This window comes from Pteropus alecto, unplaced genomic scaffold (genome assembly GCF_000325575.1).
Source record: "Pteropus alecto unplaced genomic scaffold, ASM32557v1 scaffold3, whole genome shotgun sequence".
NCBI lineage: Eukaryota > Metazoa > Chordata > Mammalia > Chiroptera > Pteropodidae > Pteropus > Pteropus alecto.
In genome coordinates this window covers 70,043,300-70,061,802 of record NW_006442484.1, presented here as the reverse complement: position 1 = coordinate 70,061,802, position 18,503 = coordinate 70,043,300, and the positions used below count along the sequence as shown (strand labels likewise).

The 18,503-nt window shown below is 35.8% G+C and overlaps 1 protein-coding gene across 2 annotated transcripts in view; it reads right to left on the bottom strand.

Moving 5' to 3' along the window:
* The window catches only part of UNC80 (unc-80 homolog, NALCN channel complex subunit), a 189,901-nt gene that overhangs the window by 160,600 nt on the left and 10,798 nt on the right, over positions 1-18,503 (bottom strand). For both annotated transcript variants that reach the window (XM_006921411.1, XM_006921412.1), the window contains exons 5-7: positions 15,805-15,928; positions 13,336-13,409; positions 10,487-10,626 (exon numbers count right to left, since the gene is read on the bottom strand). In XM_006921411.1, the coding sequence (XP_006921473.1) occupies positions 10,487-10,626; positions 13,336-13,409; positions 15,805-15,928 (338 nt within the window). The remainder of the gene's footprint in view (positions 1-10,486; positions 10,627-13,335; positions 13,410-15,804; positions 15,929-18,503) is intronic.

Genomic DNA, 18,503 nt, shown 5'->3' with positions numbered 1-18,503 from the left:
ATATATATATATATACATATAGCTTTACACAAATTTGCTTCATTCATTATCCCTTGGATGATGTGTTATGCCTGCATTTTCACAGTATTCGATTATCTAACTTTTCATTATGTAATCATTTTAATAGAAAGGCTGAGTCTCAGAATTTTGTAAGTTGCTGAGTTTTCATAAGAAGCATAAAGGCTAAGTTCAAAATTAAGGTTCCCATCCTGGGCAAGATATCTTTTATTTGCCTCCAACCCCCACTCCTCAATCCCAACCACTCTCTACCCTTCTCTACCTCCCTATCCTGGAAGATCTATCTGTATAGGCTCTATTGAGGGCTCCCCTGCCTCTGGCCCCCTGTCGAACCTAGCAAAAGGAGGCTCCCAGAGAAGAGTGGAAGGCAGAAGGACAAGGACTTCCTCCTTCCCAGAGATTTGCCTAGGGCTGGCTATGTGACGTAGGGCTGGCAAGAATTGTGCCCACTGATGGTAGCAGCTCTCATTAATTACTCTCTCTATACAACTCTCCACAACTGCTCCCTCACTTTGTCCCTTCAGAGTGGTTAGGCCTCCTGCTGGCCTGATCCCTGGAGTACTGCACAAGCTCTTGTTGGTTCCCTACATCTTGTTCAAACCTGTGCAAACAAACCATTTTAACCTCTTCCAAATTACCCAAGCGTGACTTGTGACTTGGTTCCTGACTGATTATATCAAAGTCCAGTTTGAGGGAAAATAACTTTGATTCTCCTCTCTGCCAGTTTCCTAAGAGACCTTCAACACTCTTCCTCGGCACACCTTTCCCACTCTAAAAAGCATGGATTAACCCATTCCTCTCAACATATCCTTTATACCTAGAATAATGGAATTTTTTCCCCAGTAATATACTCTTGGACTTATAAAGACGAAATTACCCAGCTGGTAGCAAACTGGGTAATTTTAGGTTCCTCTAGTATTTGTGACAATCATCTGCCTTATTACAAGGGCCTGTGAAAACTTCTGGTTTCTTGACTAGGCTCTAGGATTAAGGCAGATATTAGTTGTTCAACAGAATTATTGACCCCCACATTGTACTAGCTATCCTTACCTTTTACTTTCTGCCCTGCATCTGAGTGTCTGCAAATATTTCTAGCTAATAATTTAAATTAGGGAGTTCCTAAATTATATCAAATCCCTAGAGCAGTGTTCCATATAATGAGATGTCAATGGACTACCTCTATGTGAATTCCAAGGTGGGACAGGGAGGAAGAAGGCTATTAAAAATACAGACTCCCAGGTATTACCCCAGACTTACTAAACCAGAATTGCTGGTGCTAGAATACAGGAATCTTTCTTTTAAACAGTATCTTCTGGTTATTCATAAACATTCTTAATAAGATTAGAGAAAAATTGCCCTAGAGAAACATGCAATGCATGACTTTGCACTTTTAAGCCAACATTCAAAACAATTCTTATATGGAAACATTAACTGGAATGTTAACAGTTTTGCTACCAAGGGAGCCAGATGACTATATTTATGTCTTTCTCCATACACAAAATTTGACTAAAGTAATTACTAACCATGCAGTTGAGTCCCAAAGTCATTAACTATTTCATAACGGATCATGTCAGTTCAGTTGATGATAGATTGTGTAATAGCAAAATTCTACTGATATAAGGCTGTGATCAGAAACTAAAAATGTGTCTGTAATCTAGATAATCAAAATTTGTTAAGTAAATTTACATTTCAATTGTTTAATATTTGAAAAGACTGTTTGAAACAAAAATATAGTTAACAGGGCATTCTGTAGCAAATATTTTTAACCTTCATTTTAGGTGTTATTCAAGTGCTAGTTTATTTAGCTTAAAGTATGAGCTATACTAGAGTGAATAGTCAATAAAAAAATGATCGATACATATTTTTATTTCATTTAAAACAGCATTATCAAATGTAATCAACTTTTCACTAAGTAATCAATAAAAGTCATTTTAGTTAACTAACAAACTAATTAATATGTGGGAAAATTGATAAAACTAGATAAAGATGGTATGGGGACAGCTCATTGTATGATATAATACAAAAATTCTTTCCAACTCCAATATCTTATGATTCTATTAGTTATTTGGTAGAAAAAAATGAAAAATGAATATTTTGTGAAAGTATGAATACAACTGTATTCTAAGTGGTATATGTAAAAATAATGAAAATAAGTACAAATACAAAAAAATGATATTTATATTTACCTAGTGAGCTCATGGATGATTTTCATTTTTAAAGAAATATTTTACACCTTTAAATTTTTTTCTATAATTAGCATATACTTTTTATATGCATAGAATAAATAACACATTGTTACAGATAAAGAAAAAATTGTTGGAAAAGGTAAGAATTGCTTTAATCTATTTTCTAAGTAACTGTGGCTTCAGAAAACCAAGATACTATTAATTAGGTTGGGAGATGCTGGTAGAACGCATCCAACGTAGAAAAACACTGGAAAGAATCTGTGGAGGCAAAGAACTGTGGAAATCAGTCTTGACCTTATGCAGTATTTAATGAAGCAGAAATTAAGTCTATGCAAATGGTAATTAAAGATGAAATCTCACATTAATTAAAAAAAAAAACAGCTACCTGTTCACTGATTGCAGAGTTCAGGAAAGAGCGATGTTCAGTTCAGTCAAGGTCAGGGCAAAAAAGACGATAAATTGGATTTGTTTGATACAAGCAGCCAGCTTTTTTTCCTAGGATATTTGCACTGCTTTGTTATTAAAGTTCTCTTTACTTCTGATTAATAAATGAACTCCTCCAATGAAGACACATCAACATGAGCATTTTTTGAAAGGTCTACCTTGTGCATCATTTCCATGGCAACCAGCCACTGCAGCTAGGCAGAGAAAAGACCTAATTCACTCTTCAAAAGTGCCACTGATTCATGTCTAATTCACATATGTGGGTAAAATTGTGCTGTGGGTGATTGGTGATTGTATGTCAAGAAATACACATATATGTAGAAGTTTGAACATGACAATACCAGAGTTGGGGTAAAGAAACACATCTTCCCACAGAGAGGAAACCTTTGACATTATAGTCAGCTTTGTCTTTACGGGCAAATCAGATTGGAATCATTAACATGAAATTTTGTCAAAGAAAATAAATATCACTTGCTATTTATATTTGCAAATTTCCAATGCTTACTACTGCTGAGAAAAAATTATTCAAGAAATATCAGCTCTTGGATATTTTATGACCTCAAGATTTCACCTTGATATTGTTTTCAATAATTTTCCAAAGTCAGGCAGAAGCATAGTATTTGAGGTAAGAAGTGCCTTACACTTAATATAAATTAAACTTTTTGGAATTTGTGTAGAACAGCATTAGTGAAGGAGAAATACGAAGATACTCAGTAATTGAAAATGTGGATGTAGACATAATAATTATAATTATTATGTATAAAATGATGGTGACAATATTATCATTATTGTTGCTTGCAGCCAGCCTCCAAAATAGGCCCCAATAATCCCAGCTTCTTGGTATTCACATCTTCATGTAGTCCCCTCTCACTCTGTACGGGTCGGCTGGTGCGACCCACAGAATATAGCGGAAATGATAGCATGTCACTTTGGAGATTAGGTTATAAAAGACACTGAAACATTGATCCTGATTGTTCTCCCTCTTTCTGGGATAATTTGTTTTGGGAGACGCCAGCTGTCGTGTCATGAGCAGCACTATGGGGAGACACAGATGATGAAGAATTGAAGCTTCTGGTCAATAGCAGTCTAAGTGAGCTTCAAAGCAAAGTCTCAAGCCCAGTCAAGCCTTTAGATGACTGCAGCCATGGCCAACATCTTTAAAGACCCTGAACCACAACCACTTAGCTACGCTGTTTCTGGATTTATGATCCTCAGAAACTATGTAAGATAATAAATTTGTTTAAAGCTGCTAAGATTGGGGTAATCTGTTAAACAGCAATTGATAGTTAATTGATACACATACAACAATTGATAGCTAATTGATACATATACAGCAATTGATAACTAATTGATACATATTTTGGTACCATGATAAAATCCTAAATTTTGGAAATGGTTTTAAAACCAGCCAACAGCCAGAGACTGTAAAGAGTTTGAAGAGCATGTTAAAACATAAAAGCATAAATTGCCTTGCACAAATTGCTAATACCTTAATTTAAGGAGGCTGCCAGTGAGGGCTAAAGGAATATAAGAATATTCCTATTGGAAACTGAAGGAAGGAGGGTCCTTGTTTTTAGTAGCAGAAAGTTGCCTGTGTGATATGGGAAGTTAAAGAAATGTGTTTAACAAACTAGGTGATCTAACTAAGGAGATTTCCAGATAAAATGTTGAAGGTGACTTTGGATTTCTTCTTGCTACTTATAGTAAATTGAGAAAGAAGATAAATGAACTAAATGAAGCCCTGTTAAGGGCTAATGAGCCAGAATTTAATGATTTTGAAAATTCTCACCCCCCTCCTCCATATGGGAAATAATGCTAAAATTAAAAAATGGCTACATAGCAAAGAGCACAGAATAAAAAAAGTGTTCTACTGTCAAGGGATTTACAATTTAGTTTGGCAGGTTAACACTTAATAACAAAATATAATACAGCGCAGTATCAAATATATGGTAAATAGAAGTTCTAACGATATGGTAATGGAGCACAGAGAAAGGGTCATAGAAGGCTTCATAGAATGGATGTGTCCTTTAAAGCTGCACCTTGAGTGATGTGTAGATTTTGGCAGAAAAAGAGGTATAATAGTCCTCGGCTTCTCCTTTTGTTTATCCAAAGGGTCATCTTGCCTGAAATAGTCCAGAATCACCCTATCTAGATTTTCGAAGGAGAACAACCATGTACTATAGTAAAATGCAAAACACATAACCAATAGAAGGTGAAAGATATGCAAAATAACTAATCTTTCAGATGCAGACAATGTTTGATCCTCTGAGTCAGCAAAGAGGAATGACTCACTGCTTCTCTTCTTAAGGGCCTTCTATTTTAATTGGGGGAATTAGGCAATTAGTATGACTTTTATTTTAGAGATTATGTACAGATTGTATAAAAAAGGAAAATTTAGCCCAAAGTAGAGAGCTTAAAAAAACTGTAATAGATTGATTATTGAGTTGAGTCCTGAAGGGTCATCATTAGATGAAAAGAGAAAAATGCAATATAACAAGAGGAATAAATTATTCAGAAATCAGAATTTGAAATCAGCATAGAACATTTAAGGAATTCTAAGTAACTCAGCATAGTAGAGAATAAATGTGGAAAAGAAATGGCAAGAGAGGAGTGGGTAAAGGAGTGGGTGAAGATTTGCTTAGTAAGGAGTTTGAAATGTATCCTGAAAACTATGGGTGGCCTCTGAAGGTATATTAGATAAGGAAGTAAAACAATCAGATCTGTATTTTAAATCACTTTCATAACAGCATATATGTAATGGATTAGGAGGAAGCAATGCTCAATGTGGAGATACCAGTTAGGAACAGCTGCAGAAATCTAAGTAAGAGATAATAAGCATCTGAACTAAGGCAATGACTAAAGTCAGAGAAAAGGGAAAGGTTGTGAGAGATTTTAAGAAGGCAGAATGTAAAGGAGTTGGGGTAAAGTGAACCTCGTATTTCTTAATTAGGATGTCTGGGGTGATAGTGATACATCTACTGAAATAAGGAATATAGAAGAATGCAGTTGATTTTAGAGAGGCTGAGTTTGAGGTGCCTGTGAGGTACAGGAAGAGAGGTTTATCAGTCTCTTGATTACATGGGTATGGAGCTCAAAGGGTTGTCTAGATCGGATACAAAGGTTTAAGACTCATCAACATATACCTGGTGATTAAAATTATGGCAGTAGATAAGATCATTCACAGGGAGAATGTGGAAGAGAAGAAAACACCAACAGTAGAGGAGGGCCATGGAAGACAAGCCAAAGAAAAAGTCTGAAAGGATCAGTAAGTGAGGTAAGGAAAAAAAAAAACAAAACAGTGGAGTGAAATGTGAGGAAAGTCAAGGGAGGACGTGTTAGGAGGGGTAGAGTGTCCAGAGGGTTAAAGGACTAAATAAAGGCTGAGCTCCAGAGTTATTAGGGGAGTCAGGAGAAAGTGATGCTAAGCATCTAGGAATATTTTTGTTCTGGAAAATGACAAATTCTGGTAAATAACCAAAACACGTCTCCTTTTAACGAAGGATCAAGTGAAAAAGAGGGCTCCTTTAAGACATAATTCGGGAGATGCGTAGGTTGCTAGAAGAACTCAACTGTGCTCTTGCTAAAGATCTCACTTCTCATGGATGAGTAGTGAAGAGCATGGATTGGAGGTTAGTGACTGGGGTATAAGTAGTGGCACAACATCAGAGCTAGACGGCAGCCAGATAATGTGGCACCTTGAGGGGCATATTGAGGATTTTGAATTTTATTTTGATAGCAGTGAACAGCCATTAAAGGAGTTAAAGTGTAGGAGTGGCACAATTAATTTTTTTCCATGCGTCTGTATGTTCTATATTGGATGGTGGCAAGAGTAAATCAGAGGCGAGTAATAAGTGGGCTATTGCAGTACTCCAAGCAAAAGGTGATGAGTGGCTTGTATGCTGGTGGCGGCCTTAGGGATAGGGGGACGTAGGCAGATTCAGAATATTTTTATATCACACGCTTTTCCTCGGCCTTCCTTACCTCATAAATTTAATCGCCATTCACCCACTTGCTCAAGCCAAAAACCTCAGAGTTATGTTTGACTCCTTTCTTTTTCTCACTTCCCATGTACAGTCATCAGCTCTACTCCCAAAATGGATCCCAAATCCAACCTCATCTCAGCCTTTCCACCCCTACCACCCTAACCAAGTCATATCCTCTCTCACCTGGACCAATGCGACAGTCTCCTAACTAGTCTCTGAGTCCACTTTTGCTTCCTGAGTTTATTTTCCATAAACCATCTGGAGTGATCTTTAAAAATTGTAATTTGGTTGATGGCATTCTAGTGCTCAAACAACTCCAGTGGCTTTTCATCACACCTGGGAAAATATCCAAACTTCTTATCATATCTTCTGGGCTTCTATATAATCTGACCCCTCACGACCTCTGTGATTCGCTACAATTTACCCCCTTTTTCACCACTGCCCACTGGTAACAGTGACCTTGCTATTCCCAAAACACACTGTTATTCCCACTTAGGAGCCTTTAGACTTTTCCCTCTGCCTAAAATGCTCTTCCCAGATCTTCCAGAGGTGCTCATGAGACTGCCTGCTTCATATCATTCAAGTCCCTGAAATAGAGCCCACCTTCCATCCCTTTGCTTCACTTTTGCCTTCATAGTCTGAGAGTAATCTGGAAATAATTTTATTCATTCATTTGTTTATTCTTTTTTATCTATGTACTTTTACGTAGAAGTAAAATAATTTTATTCATTCATTTGTTTATTCTTTTTTATCTATGTACTTTTACGTAGAACTCAAAGAAAATGAGTTCTTTGACAACAAGAACTTTGACACTACTGAAACCCTAGTGTCTAGAATAAACTTAAAAGATATAGATGTGAGTGAATAAATAAAAATGTAAATAATACTGTAATTATAAAGCCCCCAGTTCTGTTTTTGGCACATTGAAAATGTCCAATTAAAGGTAGTTCCTACTGTTATTCTCTTTAGTCTTGTAACCTAAGTGACTACCTTTCCACAAATCTTTTTAATTATGTCTTTGTTAGTAAGTTATTATTGTCGTCAAATAAAATGGGAGCCTTGGTGTGGTGAGGGAGGGTCATCATGATAGTAAATTTTGAATAAGTGGAAAGCTAATATGGGAAGAGATCGTATCTCTTCAAAGGACTGTGGTGGACATACTTAGTGGATTCTCATCTGATGGTGTTCATGCTCTTTATAATTCTCCTCTCGAGTGAGAGCAGGACCTGTGACTTTCTTATAACCCATAAAACACAGCAAAGATAGTGTGATGCCACTCTCATAATTAGGTTATTTTATACGATAAAGGTGATGAGATGTCACTCCTGTGATTATGTTATATTATAAAGACTTTGTATTAGCAGACTGAAATTAGATAGAATTTCTCTCCTTTATTGGTTTTGAAGAAATAAGCTCTCACATGATAAGTTGGCCTATGGCAAGGAACTGTGGGTGGCTTCTAGGAACTGAGAACAGCCCTCAGGATAAAGCCGGCAAGAAAACAGGGACCTCAGTCCTGCAACCACAAGGAGATGAATGCTGTCAATAACCTGAAGGAACTTCTAAGTGTATCTTTCCTCAGTCAAGCCTGTGAATGAAACTGAAGCCAATCTCGACACCAGGGGTTCAGCCTGGTAAGGCCCTGAAGCCAAAGAATCCAGCAAAGTTGTGCCTGGATTTCTGATATACAGAAGTTGTGAAATAATAAATATGTGTCATTTTAAGCCAGTAAGTTGTAATTTGTTACACAGCGGCAGAAAATTAATATAAGAAGCATAGACAGAAACTACAGGAAAACAAAATTTGGTCAAATATAAGAAGCCTATTCCACTAAACAGAGCTATCTAAAAATAGAATGAGTTTTATCTGAGAATATTAAATTCCTCATGGCTGAAAATGTTCAGAGGGTTAACATGTTAGTCCATCAGATTGGGCTGGTTATCTTCACAGGGTTCCTTCCACACTAAAAATGATATGATTTTAAGTACTCGTCATCACTACTGACCTGGCACAGTGAATCATGTGGATAGACACACACAATCTCTGCTTACACAACTAAAGTTGCTGTCATAAATTCATATTCTCAACCACCAAAATATCATACCACTGGGTCACTTGCTTTTAAAGTCCAAAATGAAGACACAAAGACAACTCTTAACATATTATTTCTTTAAAAGTACTACATGGTAGTATTTTAGTTACAAAGCAATTATATTCATATGGTCCCATATTTTCAACAATTCTAAGAAATCTTTAAAAACCACTACACGCATGTAGCCTGATTCTGGTGCCGGAAGGAGATAGATCATTTAAATTTTACCAAATGAAATGACAAGCTAATACAGAGAGGAAAAATCTGTGAACCATCTTTTTTTTTTTTTTTTTTTTTTGGATAAAAACTTGTATCAAGAAAATATAAAGAACTCTTAGAATTCAATAAGAAGAAAAACAACCCAGTTAAAACTTAGGCAAAAAAAAGTCTGTATAGACATTTCACCACAGAAGATATTCAAATAGCTAGTAAGCACGAAAAAAAAATATACTTAACATCATTAGACATTAGAGAAATGAAAATTAAAACCATAATTAGTTCCCACTTCAAACTCACTAGAGTGGCTTTTAAGGATATAGAGAAAAAAGGAACTCTCGTACTTTTCTGGTGGGAACATTATATAATGCAGCCATTTTAGAAAACCATTTGGTAGTTTTTTTAAAACATTACACATAAATATACCATGCAACCCTAGGAATCTATCTACCCAACAGAACTGAAAACATATGGCGACCCCAAAATTGTACGTAAACATTCATAGCAGCATTATTCATAATCCACAAAAAGTAAACACAACCCAAATATCCATCAACTGATGAATGGATAAACAAAATGTGATATATCCATACAATAGAGTACTTCTCAGCAATAAAAGGGAATAAACTACTTGTACATGCTATGATGTGGTTAAACCTCTAAAACATCATAGTTAATGAAGGAAGCCAGATGCAAAAGACCACATGATTCCAATTTTTTTGAAATGTCCAGGAATGCAACTATATAGAGACAAAAAAGTATATTAAGTGATCACCTGGTATAGGGTAAGAATGGGATTGACTGAAAATGGGCACAAGGAATATCAGAGGATGAACATTTGGGGGGAAATATTCTAAAATTGGATTGTGATGACAGTTGCACAATTCAGTAAATTTGCTAAAAATTCATAAAGTTGTGCAACTGTCATCACAATCCGAAGCTTCTAATTCGGTACAAAGGCAGACCTCATTAATCCAGGCTTCCATTATTGCAGCAACAAGTAGGAAAAAGTGGACTAATGTTTGTTTCTAGGGAAGGCATTTCTAAGCAAATTTCACCATGTACACAACCAGCAGGGACAGTGTCAAAGCGTTTACAAAGAACTTACTTTACAATTCCCTGAGAGTACTTTAGAAGCACTCCTTTTAATACAAAGACCTGCTGATATAAAATATTCTCATACCTTAAAGCAGATCATTTCACAACCCAGCAACTTAATCTTTTCACGGCATCATTTGAGTTTCTGCACATTTTATATATTTAAAATATTATTTAAAATATTATATATTTAAAATAATATAATTCAGACATCTCATTAAATCAGACTTGTTTTCCCACTTCTACTCACTTCTACTAGTTTGTTTAAACGAGGGCCATTCATAGCACATTTCTGGAATTATTACTCTAATTATACCTTGACCAAGAATATGTACACATCGTGCACATACGCATTCTAAGAAATAGATGCTAAACAAGTAGCTAAAAATACATATTTAATTTTTGGTGACTGGGGATACATTTTAGTCCTCAACATTGCAATCATGTACCTGGAATGCGATGGACCTCTCTCCTGGGAAGTTTGGGAAGACAGACTTCCATCAAAGGAGTTTCCTCGGTGGCAGCCTGAAATGGTAGCCTTGGGTGAGATGGCATCTGACTGGAATGTTTCACAGACCACCTGGAGTCCCTTTTGGAGATGGAGAGAGCAGATTAATTTTTTTCTTTGGGTATATCCTCTAGAATCGGCTATCATATTACATACATTGTTTCTTAAATTTAAAAAATTGCAGCATAGCTAATTATAATGTTGTCATAGACCAAGGGATTTTTTGCCTTCTTCTAAGAGGGGATGCAAACAGACTTCTAGAGACCACCTGTGTCATCTTATGTATTAGGCTAAGTACTTTCATGTACTTTATTTCATTTTTCTTTTGATTCTTTTCACCTTCATATCTAGTATCCATGGGAGAAGACTTACAAACTAACAATTTATCAGGCATATGCCAATAGCAAAGTGAACTGAATAGGGTCATGGGGCTGAAACCAAGCAACACATTAGTAAGAGCTAATCAGACCAAAGCCAGACATGAAAACGGAAGTGCAAAGGTCAGGTTATTCCAGCACTGATCAGAGTAGAGATGGAATACATTTTTGCAACTGGATACAACAACCTTTATTCTGAGCAAAGACTCAGAGGCTACACCTGCCTGCTCTGTATATCAGAAGCAGGGGTTAACTAACTGAAGGAGTAATGGGGGCCACTTAAGAAGGATGATGCCAGGTGGTGAAAGTCACAGGGAGTGGAGTTTGGTTCTGAGATAATGGTCACTAGGATCCACTAAAGATTCCTAAGAAGGAACAGATATGATGAAAGGATGGCACTGTGCATGTAATAAGCCTCTGCAGAAAGGTGAGTTAATAAATACATGATGCATTAGGAAGATTAGTCAGGCATTATTAATAGATATTTATACGAAGCAGGAGAAGCTAGAGGTAGACAATCTGATTAGGTGGTTTAAGCTGCAATCTAGTTATGTGGACCCTGGACTCTAATTTAGTGGGACTAGAGGATAAAGAGCACATCTGAGCTACATAATGAAAAGAAAATAGGATTTATCAGCAAGAAATCAAACAGAGAGGATTATGGAGAATAAAATATGATATTTATGTATTTCATTGGGTCTAAGAGGTTATCAGTTATAAGACACACCATTATTTTATGTTTAATTAAGAAAAAAATCTCTGTTAATTAAAGTAGGATACTTCTTATCAATGAGAATTCTTATTTTATACTTATTAAAAGGGTTACCTTGGACTTACTTAGGCATAGCTTTTGATTATATATCCATCCTGTACGTATGTAAAAAGGAAAACATAAGTGAAATAAATTGGTGTAGGTATTCCTAAAATTTTTTGACTTTTCAGAAATTTCAACTGAGAGTTGTTGATATGTTTTTCCATAGAATAACTTTCTCTGTCAAGAGTGTAACTTCTTAAAAGACTGATCCACTATTCCTTCTGAAATATTCTTCTAAAGCCATTGACCCTGATTCTGCAAATTTAGATCCTGGAAATGACCAAATTCATGCTGCACAACAATTATGTCCATATCAAGACTGCTACCAGGCAGGAGACTGTTAAAGAGGCCAAAGATTGTCACACACACTCAATATCAAAGATGTGAAAAATGAAAAAAAAAATACAATTTAGAATATCTTAAATAAAGCATATAAATCACAGTGTCTATGTTTAGCAAATGCTTGGCAAATACTAGATATAATAAGACTCCAAAATTTCCAGTTTCCAGGGTAAAAAGAATGATGATACAACTAGCAATAATACTCTTTTCAATAATACATTGAAAAGAGTATCCAATTTTGATGGAAGGAACCAAGTTTTATTTTGTACATGTGAATTGGAAGTAAAGGCATCTAAAAGCATGCTGTGAGAGCTATTGACATAAAAAGGCTAGTAGATGGCTTAATATCTAACCATGAAACAGAGAAATTTGGAAGACTAGCCTGAAACATATGGACTACCCCATTTCCGGATTTAAATAATTTTAGACAAAAGTAAGTCTAAGAAGAAAATCAATCATGTGTGGTGTTGAAGAAAAAAGTAAGGAGAAGCAGTAGCCAGTAAAGGCTAAACGTAAAATGAAGCACAGAGAATGAGAAGCAGCAAGGCTAAGAGCCAGAAAATAAAATAAAGTAAAATAATACAATAACAAAATAAAAACATGCTGTTAGTGGCAGTATACGGATATATGTGGCTTTGAACTACTCTGGCCTTCATTTCTTTCTTTTCCAAACCAAATACTGCATGACAAATTTGCATCCAATTCTATTGTGTTTATTATGCATCTTTTATTTTATGTGGATTAGTCTTGATTCCACATTAAACTGTTAGATTCCTTAAAGGGTAGAACTATATCTTATGACTCCTTTCTACTCCCTTCTCCCTACCTGCTGCAGCACTGTCATACCTATATTAGAATTGTCTAACAAATATTAGGGGATTTAATAATTGACTGAGAACAAGATGATATTTTAGTTAACGTGGGATGAATAATGATAACTAACATTTAATGTTACATGTTAGCCATTGAGATAAAGCACTACTTACTACATACTAGCTATTAAGATAAACCAATTGTAGCTAAGTACACTCTCTTGTTTTAGCACCTTCACACTTCTGGGAAGTGCACAAAATTATTTTCCACATAGACAGACAGAAAACCTAAAGCTGTTTAAAATTTCACATTTTGAAAGGAGGAGCTCGCATTGAAGACAAGTTGTATCGTCCTAGAACACATGTCTTACTCTTCATACTACACTGTGTCCAAAGAATGACCGCCTCCTTCTTTCTCATGATTAAAATAAACTCATAAACTCACCTCTCCGTGTCTTGTGTCCTGATCTGGTGATTCACAGGTCTGACTCTGACTGTTAATAGGAGAGCTTCTCTTAGCTACAAAGATGGAAGAAATTCCATCACAAATTTTATAAGATTAAAAGTTCATTTTATTTCATAAGTTCATTTCGTTTTTAAATACAAATCATTTTAACAGGTCATTGAAAAGAAAACATTTAATAATATATGTTATAAAAGAAATCAAATAACCAATTTAAAAAATCTTAGCATTTCTAAGTTGTCAGTCTAGATCTCTTCATCTATTCAGTCTGACTCAATAGGTTAAGGTGCTAAAAGTTGGCAATACTAAGAGTAAGAATAGTTAACATCTCTATAGTACCTAATATCTGCCAAGTCCTGTACTAAGCATTGTACATATATCAACTCATTTAACCCTTAAAGTAACCATAAAATAACATATGATATATTATTAGACCCATTTCACAAATGAAGACATAAGGCACAGGAAGTTTAACCTGCCCAAGGTCACTTGACCCTTGTCTAAAGGTTCCAGCCCAGGTTATCTGTTCCAGGGTCTGTGCTTTAATGACCACACTGAGCTGCCCCTGAAGTAAGATTCAAATCAGTTATATCTTTAACTAAGGATAGAGAACAACAGGAAGTAAAGATAGCAATGTCCCATTTGAATTGCAAGGAAACTAGTGCCTAGAGGAAAGTGATTTACCAGCCTCACAAAACAAGAGACCAGGGGAGTGTCAATCATGTGCTATTGCTTTTTCTTCTGCCATGTTTTCTAGGCTGAGTTTAATTTCCCCTCAAACAGTGGGCACTATTTCAACTCCACAGGCATCAGGCAGAGGGGAAAGGAGCTCAATATCAACAGCATCCAGAAGCAAAGGGAGGGTAAAGGGAATAGCTATTCACCTGGACATGAATACTTAATCATTTTTGTATATCGTTAAACGATAGTTTAGGCATAAGGAAAGAGAGTGAGACTCAAATTTGCAGTGATCTCTCCAGTCACACAGGAAAGTGATAAGACTTCTAAAAAAATATTTAATTGCTTCAATCAACATAAAGATATGGCTTTTTCAGCAATAGTCTTGTTTTACTGTAGCATATTTTTTTTTTCTGTCTTATTTATATTGTTTTCAGTTCTTTAGCTTCATACATCTGTCTTCAGTCTCAGATTGTTTTAATCTAATGAAATTAACCTTATTGCATTCAAGGAATCTGTAGTAGATCGCTTTTGGCTACGACGTCTTTACTTATTTAGTTCCTTGATATTTGAACCATATGACAGACTATTACTCTTGATTTATAGTTTATTTCAATAGTTAATATATTGTATACATATAAGTTGTGAGGTTAGTCTACTTTTATTATATGAAATTTTCATTCTCCTTTTGAATGACTGTAGTATCATGACTTGTCACTATAAGCATCTTATATATACAAATAATATGGCACTCCTACTTTACAAAATTCCTTAACATTATTATGTACCTTGCAAGGTAGTTACAGTTATAGGGGGAAAAAAACTAAGAACTGGTTTATAGTTTCCTTTCACTTACAAAGAGCTTTTATATGCATAATCCTCCATTGTCTGCAGAAAAACATTATGAATTAAGCAAACTATATGCTTATTTATGTGTATGCATTATATAAATAACATATATGTTATATATCATATATATTAATTATATATATCTGTAAACTTCCCATGTCATTTATCTCTTTTTAATTTTGTTATTGATGCTAAAAATTTGGTTCAGAATAGGAAGATGGTTTATTAAGATCTCACTATAAAATGGCCACTTTATATGCATTCTCATTTACTCTTCACTGTGAAGCCCTGTAAGGTAGCATTATTATCTCCATTTAAAGAAATAGAAACAATAAGAGAGGTTAGATTATATACACAGTAAGAGATGGATCTGGAGTAAAGTATGAGCTTTCTAGTTACTTTTTAAACTATCATGTACATTTTCTACAATTCAACAATAAGTCTATTTCATTAAACAATTACTATAGTGAAATACTTTGATAGCCATAAAACACTAAGATTAAACTGTTAAAGAGCTGCTACTCCATCTACGGTGATGACGATGATGATGATGATGATACTATAATAATAATATCAATAGCTACCACTTTTTCACTTACTATGTGCCTGGCATTCTTCTAAGCAATTTTACATATATGAATTCATTTATTTCTCTTAATAACCCTATAAGTACTAGTAATATATTCGAACTCATTTTTTACAGATGAGAAACTGAGACACAGGAAGTTTAAGGGACTTACTCAAAGTCACACAACACAATGGCATGTGCCCTTGGTTTGAAGTTTCTTATCTAGGACACCTAGATAACTCCCTGAAGAAATTTTCTTCATCTTGGCTTCTTAAGGGCAAATTCTCCCATCACCCTCATTCCTGCACCTGAGGAAGTCTGCTAAGACCATCTCCCTGGGGTTCTGAGTCACGAACCTGTGATGATGTTCCTGATGGGCTTCACCAGCGCTGTGAAGCCAGAGACTTCGGGCTGCCTGTGCTCCCACATGGGCTGCCATATAACAAGCCCACTGGCCAGTCGGAATGTAAGGTCAGATTCCTGGGGGAAGAGAAGATCTATGTTCAATAACTGACCTCTAAGAACTGGTTGAAAGGACCAGTTAATGCCAGTATTAACATTATTCACAAGATTATTTTCACAATAGATCTTCTTTCATCTTCTTTCCAGAGTAAACCAATAGCCCTAAGTCACTGTCACAATTACTATGAAAATCGTAGTGGTCTGCTTTAGGCAAAGTTAATATTTAATTAAATTTCAGTTTTGGGCAAAGCATGAAACACAAATTATTGTTTTGTGTTAGCAGTGATGGAGGCCTGTTTATTTCAAGTCTTGGCAGATCTCTTTCCTTGTGGTAATCATCATTATTCCTCTTAATTATTTAATTGTTCTTCTTTCTTCCTCATAAAGCAATATCCTCAAATGCTGACTATTTTGACTTTCTATTCTCCGGTCCATCTCTTGTTCTTACATTTCATGTAATCAGGAACCTATATTTAGATGCTTCCTAATGTATCATTTTATAATGGTGCCTCTCAACATTCTTTAATCCCTAAGGGTAGGGATATATCAGGCATCCTCCCTCCCCTGCAGCCCCTATCATCATTATAATGCTTAATACAGCATTAGGAATTGGGTGCACAACAGGTGCTCAATACATATGTGCTGAATTTCACTTATTTTATAACCCAAACTCACTCAATTTATCTAGAATTTAAGGTCTCTTCCAGAGAGAACATTCTGTGCTTCATCATTATATCATTTTGAGAGGCAGTGTTTATAATACAATCTCATATTGCATAAGTACAAATATATGACATTCTGAGATTATATTTTAAACAATTCAGTCTCTCAAAACAATGTAAAGATGGAAGCAAGGAATGTGATAGGAGTTAATGAAAACAGCTGAGAACTAGGAATTCACTTAGCGCAGTGATTCGCTACCCTGGCTTACATATAATCACCTGGGGAGCCTTTAAAACACAGGTGGCCCAGCTCCCACTTCCTCCTCTGCCCAGACCAATTAAATTAGAGTTGCTGTGAGGTTTTCTAAACTTCCCCCTGGTGACTCTCACACGTAGACATGGTTGAAAACCACTGATCTGTAAAGATAAGAGCTTTGAAGAACTTGGAAAAAAATGATTCTGCAAATGGTAAATCAATGTAGCTCAGTGCCAAAGGAACTTTCAACTGGAAAGGCTGATAAAATCCCTGAATAAATCTGCATGTGGGTAGAGAGAGGACTCTTCTGTAGACTATAGACTGGGATCCTGGCACCACAGCAGTTCCCACAACAGGAAAGCTACTAGGACTCCCTGTGGAACTACATTCATTCTACAAATATGTATGGACCAACTACTATGTACTTGGTACTATTCTAGGTTCTGGGATACAACAGTGAACAAAGCATACAGAAATCCCTCCTCTCCTAGAGCAAAGGGGAACAAAGCAAGTAAATGGATGTGTCAGGCAAAGTGTTACTGTTTTAGACAAGATGGCCAGGGAAGGCCTTACTGTGAAAGTAACTTTTGAAAAATGATCTGAAGGAAATGAAGGAGCTGCCATTTAGATATTTCCAGAAAAAGCATTATGTGAAAAGGAATCAGCCAGGAGTCAAGAGAATAACAGAGCAGTAGAAAAAAATATGATTGAAGAAGTTATCAAGTTCCAAATGATACAGTGGCTGATAGGTCATAATAAAGACTTCAGCAATTACTCAGTAAGATGGGAAGCCACTGGAGAGTTTTAGTAGTGGAGTGAAGTGACTGGACATGTTTTGATAGGATCACTCAGATTACTAAGAATAAGGGCAAGGGTGGAAAGAGAGACTATTTGGAAGCTATATTATCATTTAGGTGAAAGATGATTAGACCGGGGTGTTAGAAGACGGAAAAATGAGTGGTGGTAGATTCTGGACATGTTTTGAAGGTAGAGCTTACAGAATTTGCTAACTGACTGGAAGTAGAGTGTAAGATAAAAAAGTGTCGAAGATTTTTGGCTTTGCCAATGATAAAGATGGGCAAGATGACGGAGGAACAGGTTTGGAGATCTCAGGAGCTGAATTTTAGACACATTAGGTTTGGGATGCCTGTTAGACATCCAACTAGAGATACTAAGTAAACAGTTTTGACAGGCAGGTCTGGAGTTAAGGGGAGAGTAACCCCACTTCCCTTGAAATGGATATAAAGAAAGCTTCAGTATTATGTGTGGTATTAGATCTAGCAAGCAAGGAATTAATAGTAAGCAAAGCTTATGAGATTTGTATCCAGAAATGCAGGATGCCAAATCTCAATTGACCTGGTTTCAATGATTTCACAGTTTCTGAGCTCAGTTCTTTTCCATGTTTCTCATAAGTAATTTTGACACAAACAAAACTCCAATGGACACTGTAGCAGAAAGTGAGCTCTTATACTGAAACTCTGGCCTTTAATATCTGGTCTATCATGGTGACACTTAGCACTCGCTGACAGTTACTGTCATCATTTTGTTTTATTTGATATATCCCCAACTAGATGGTATAACTCTTGAAGACGAGTTGAGATCTCCTTCTACTGTGCATTTCTCCTTGAGCATCAATACTTAATTGTTGCTTAATTTACCTTTCCCAAATAACACC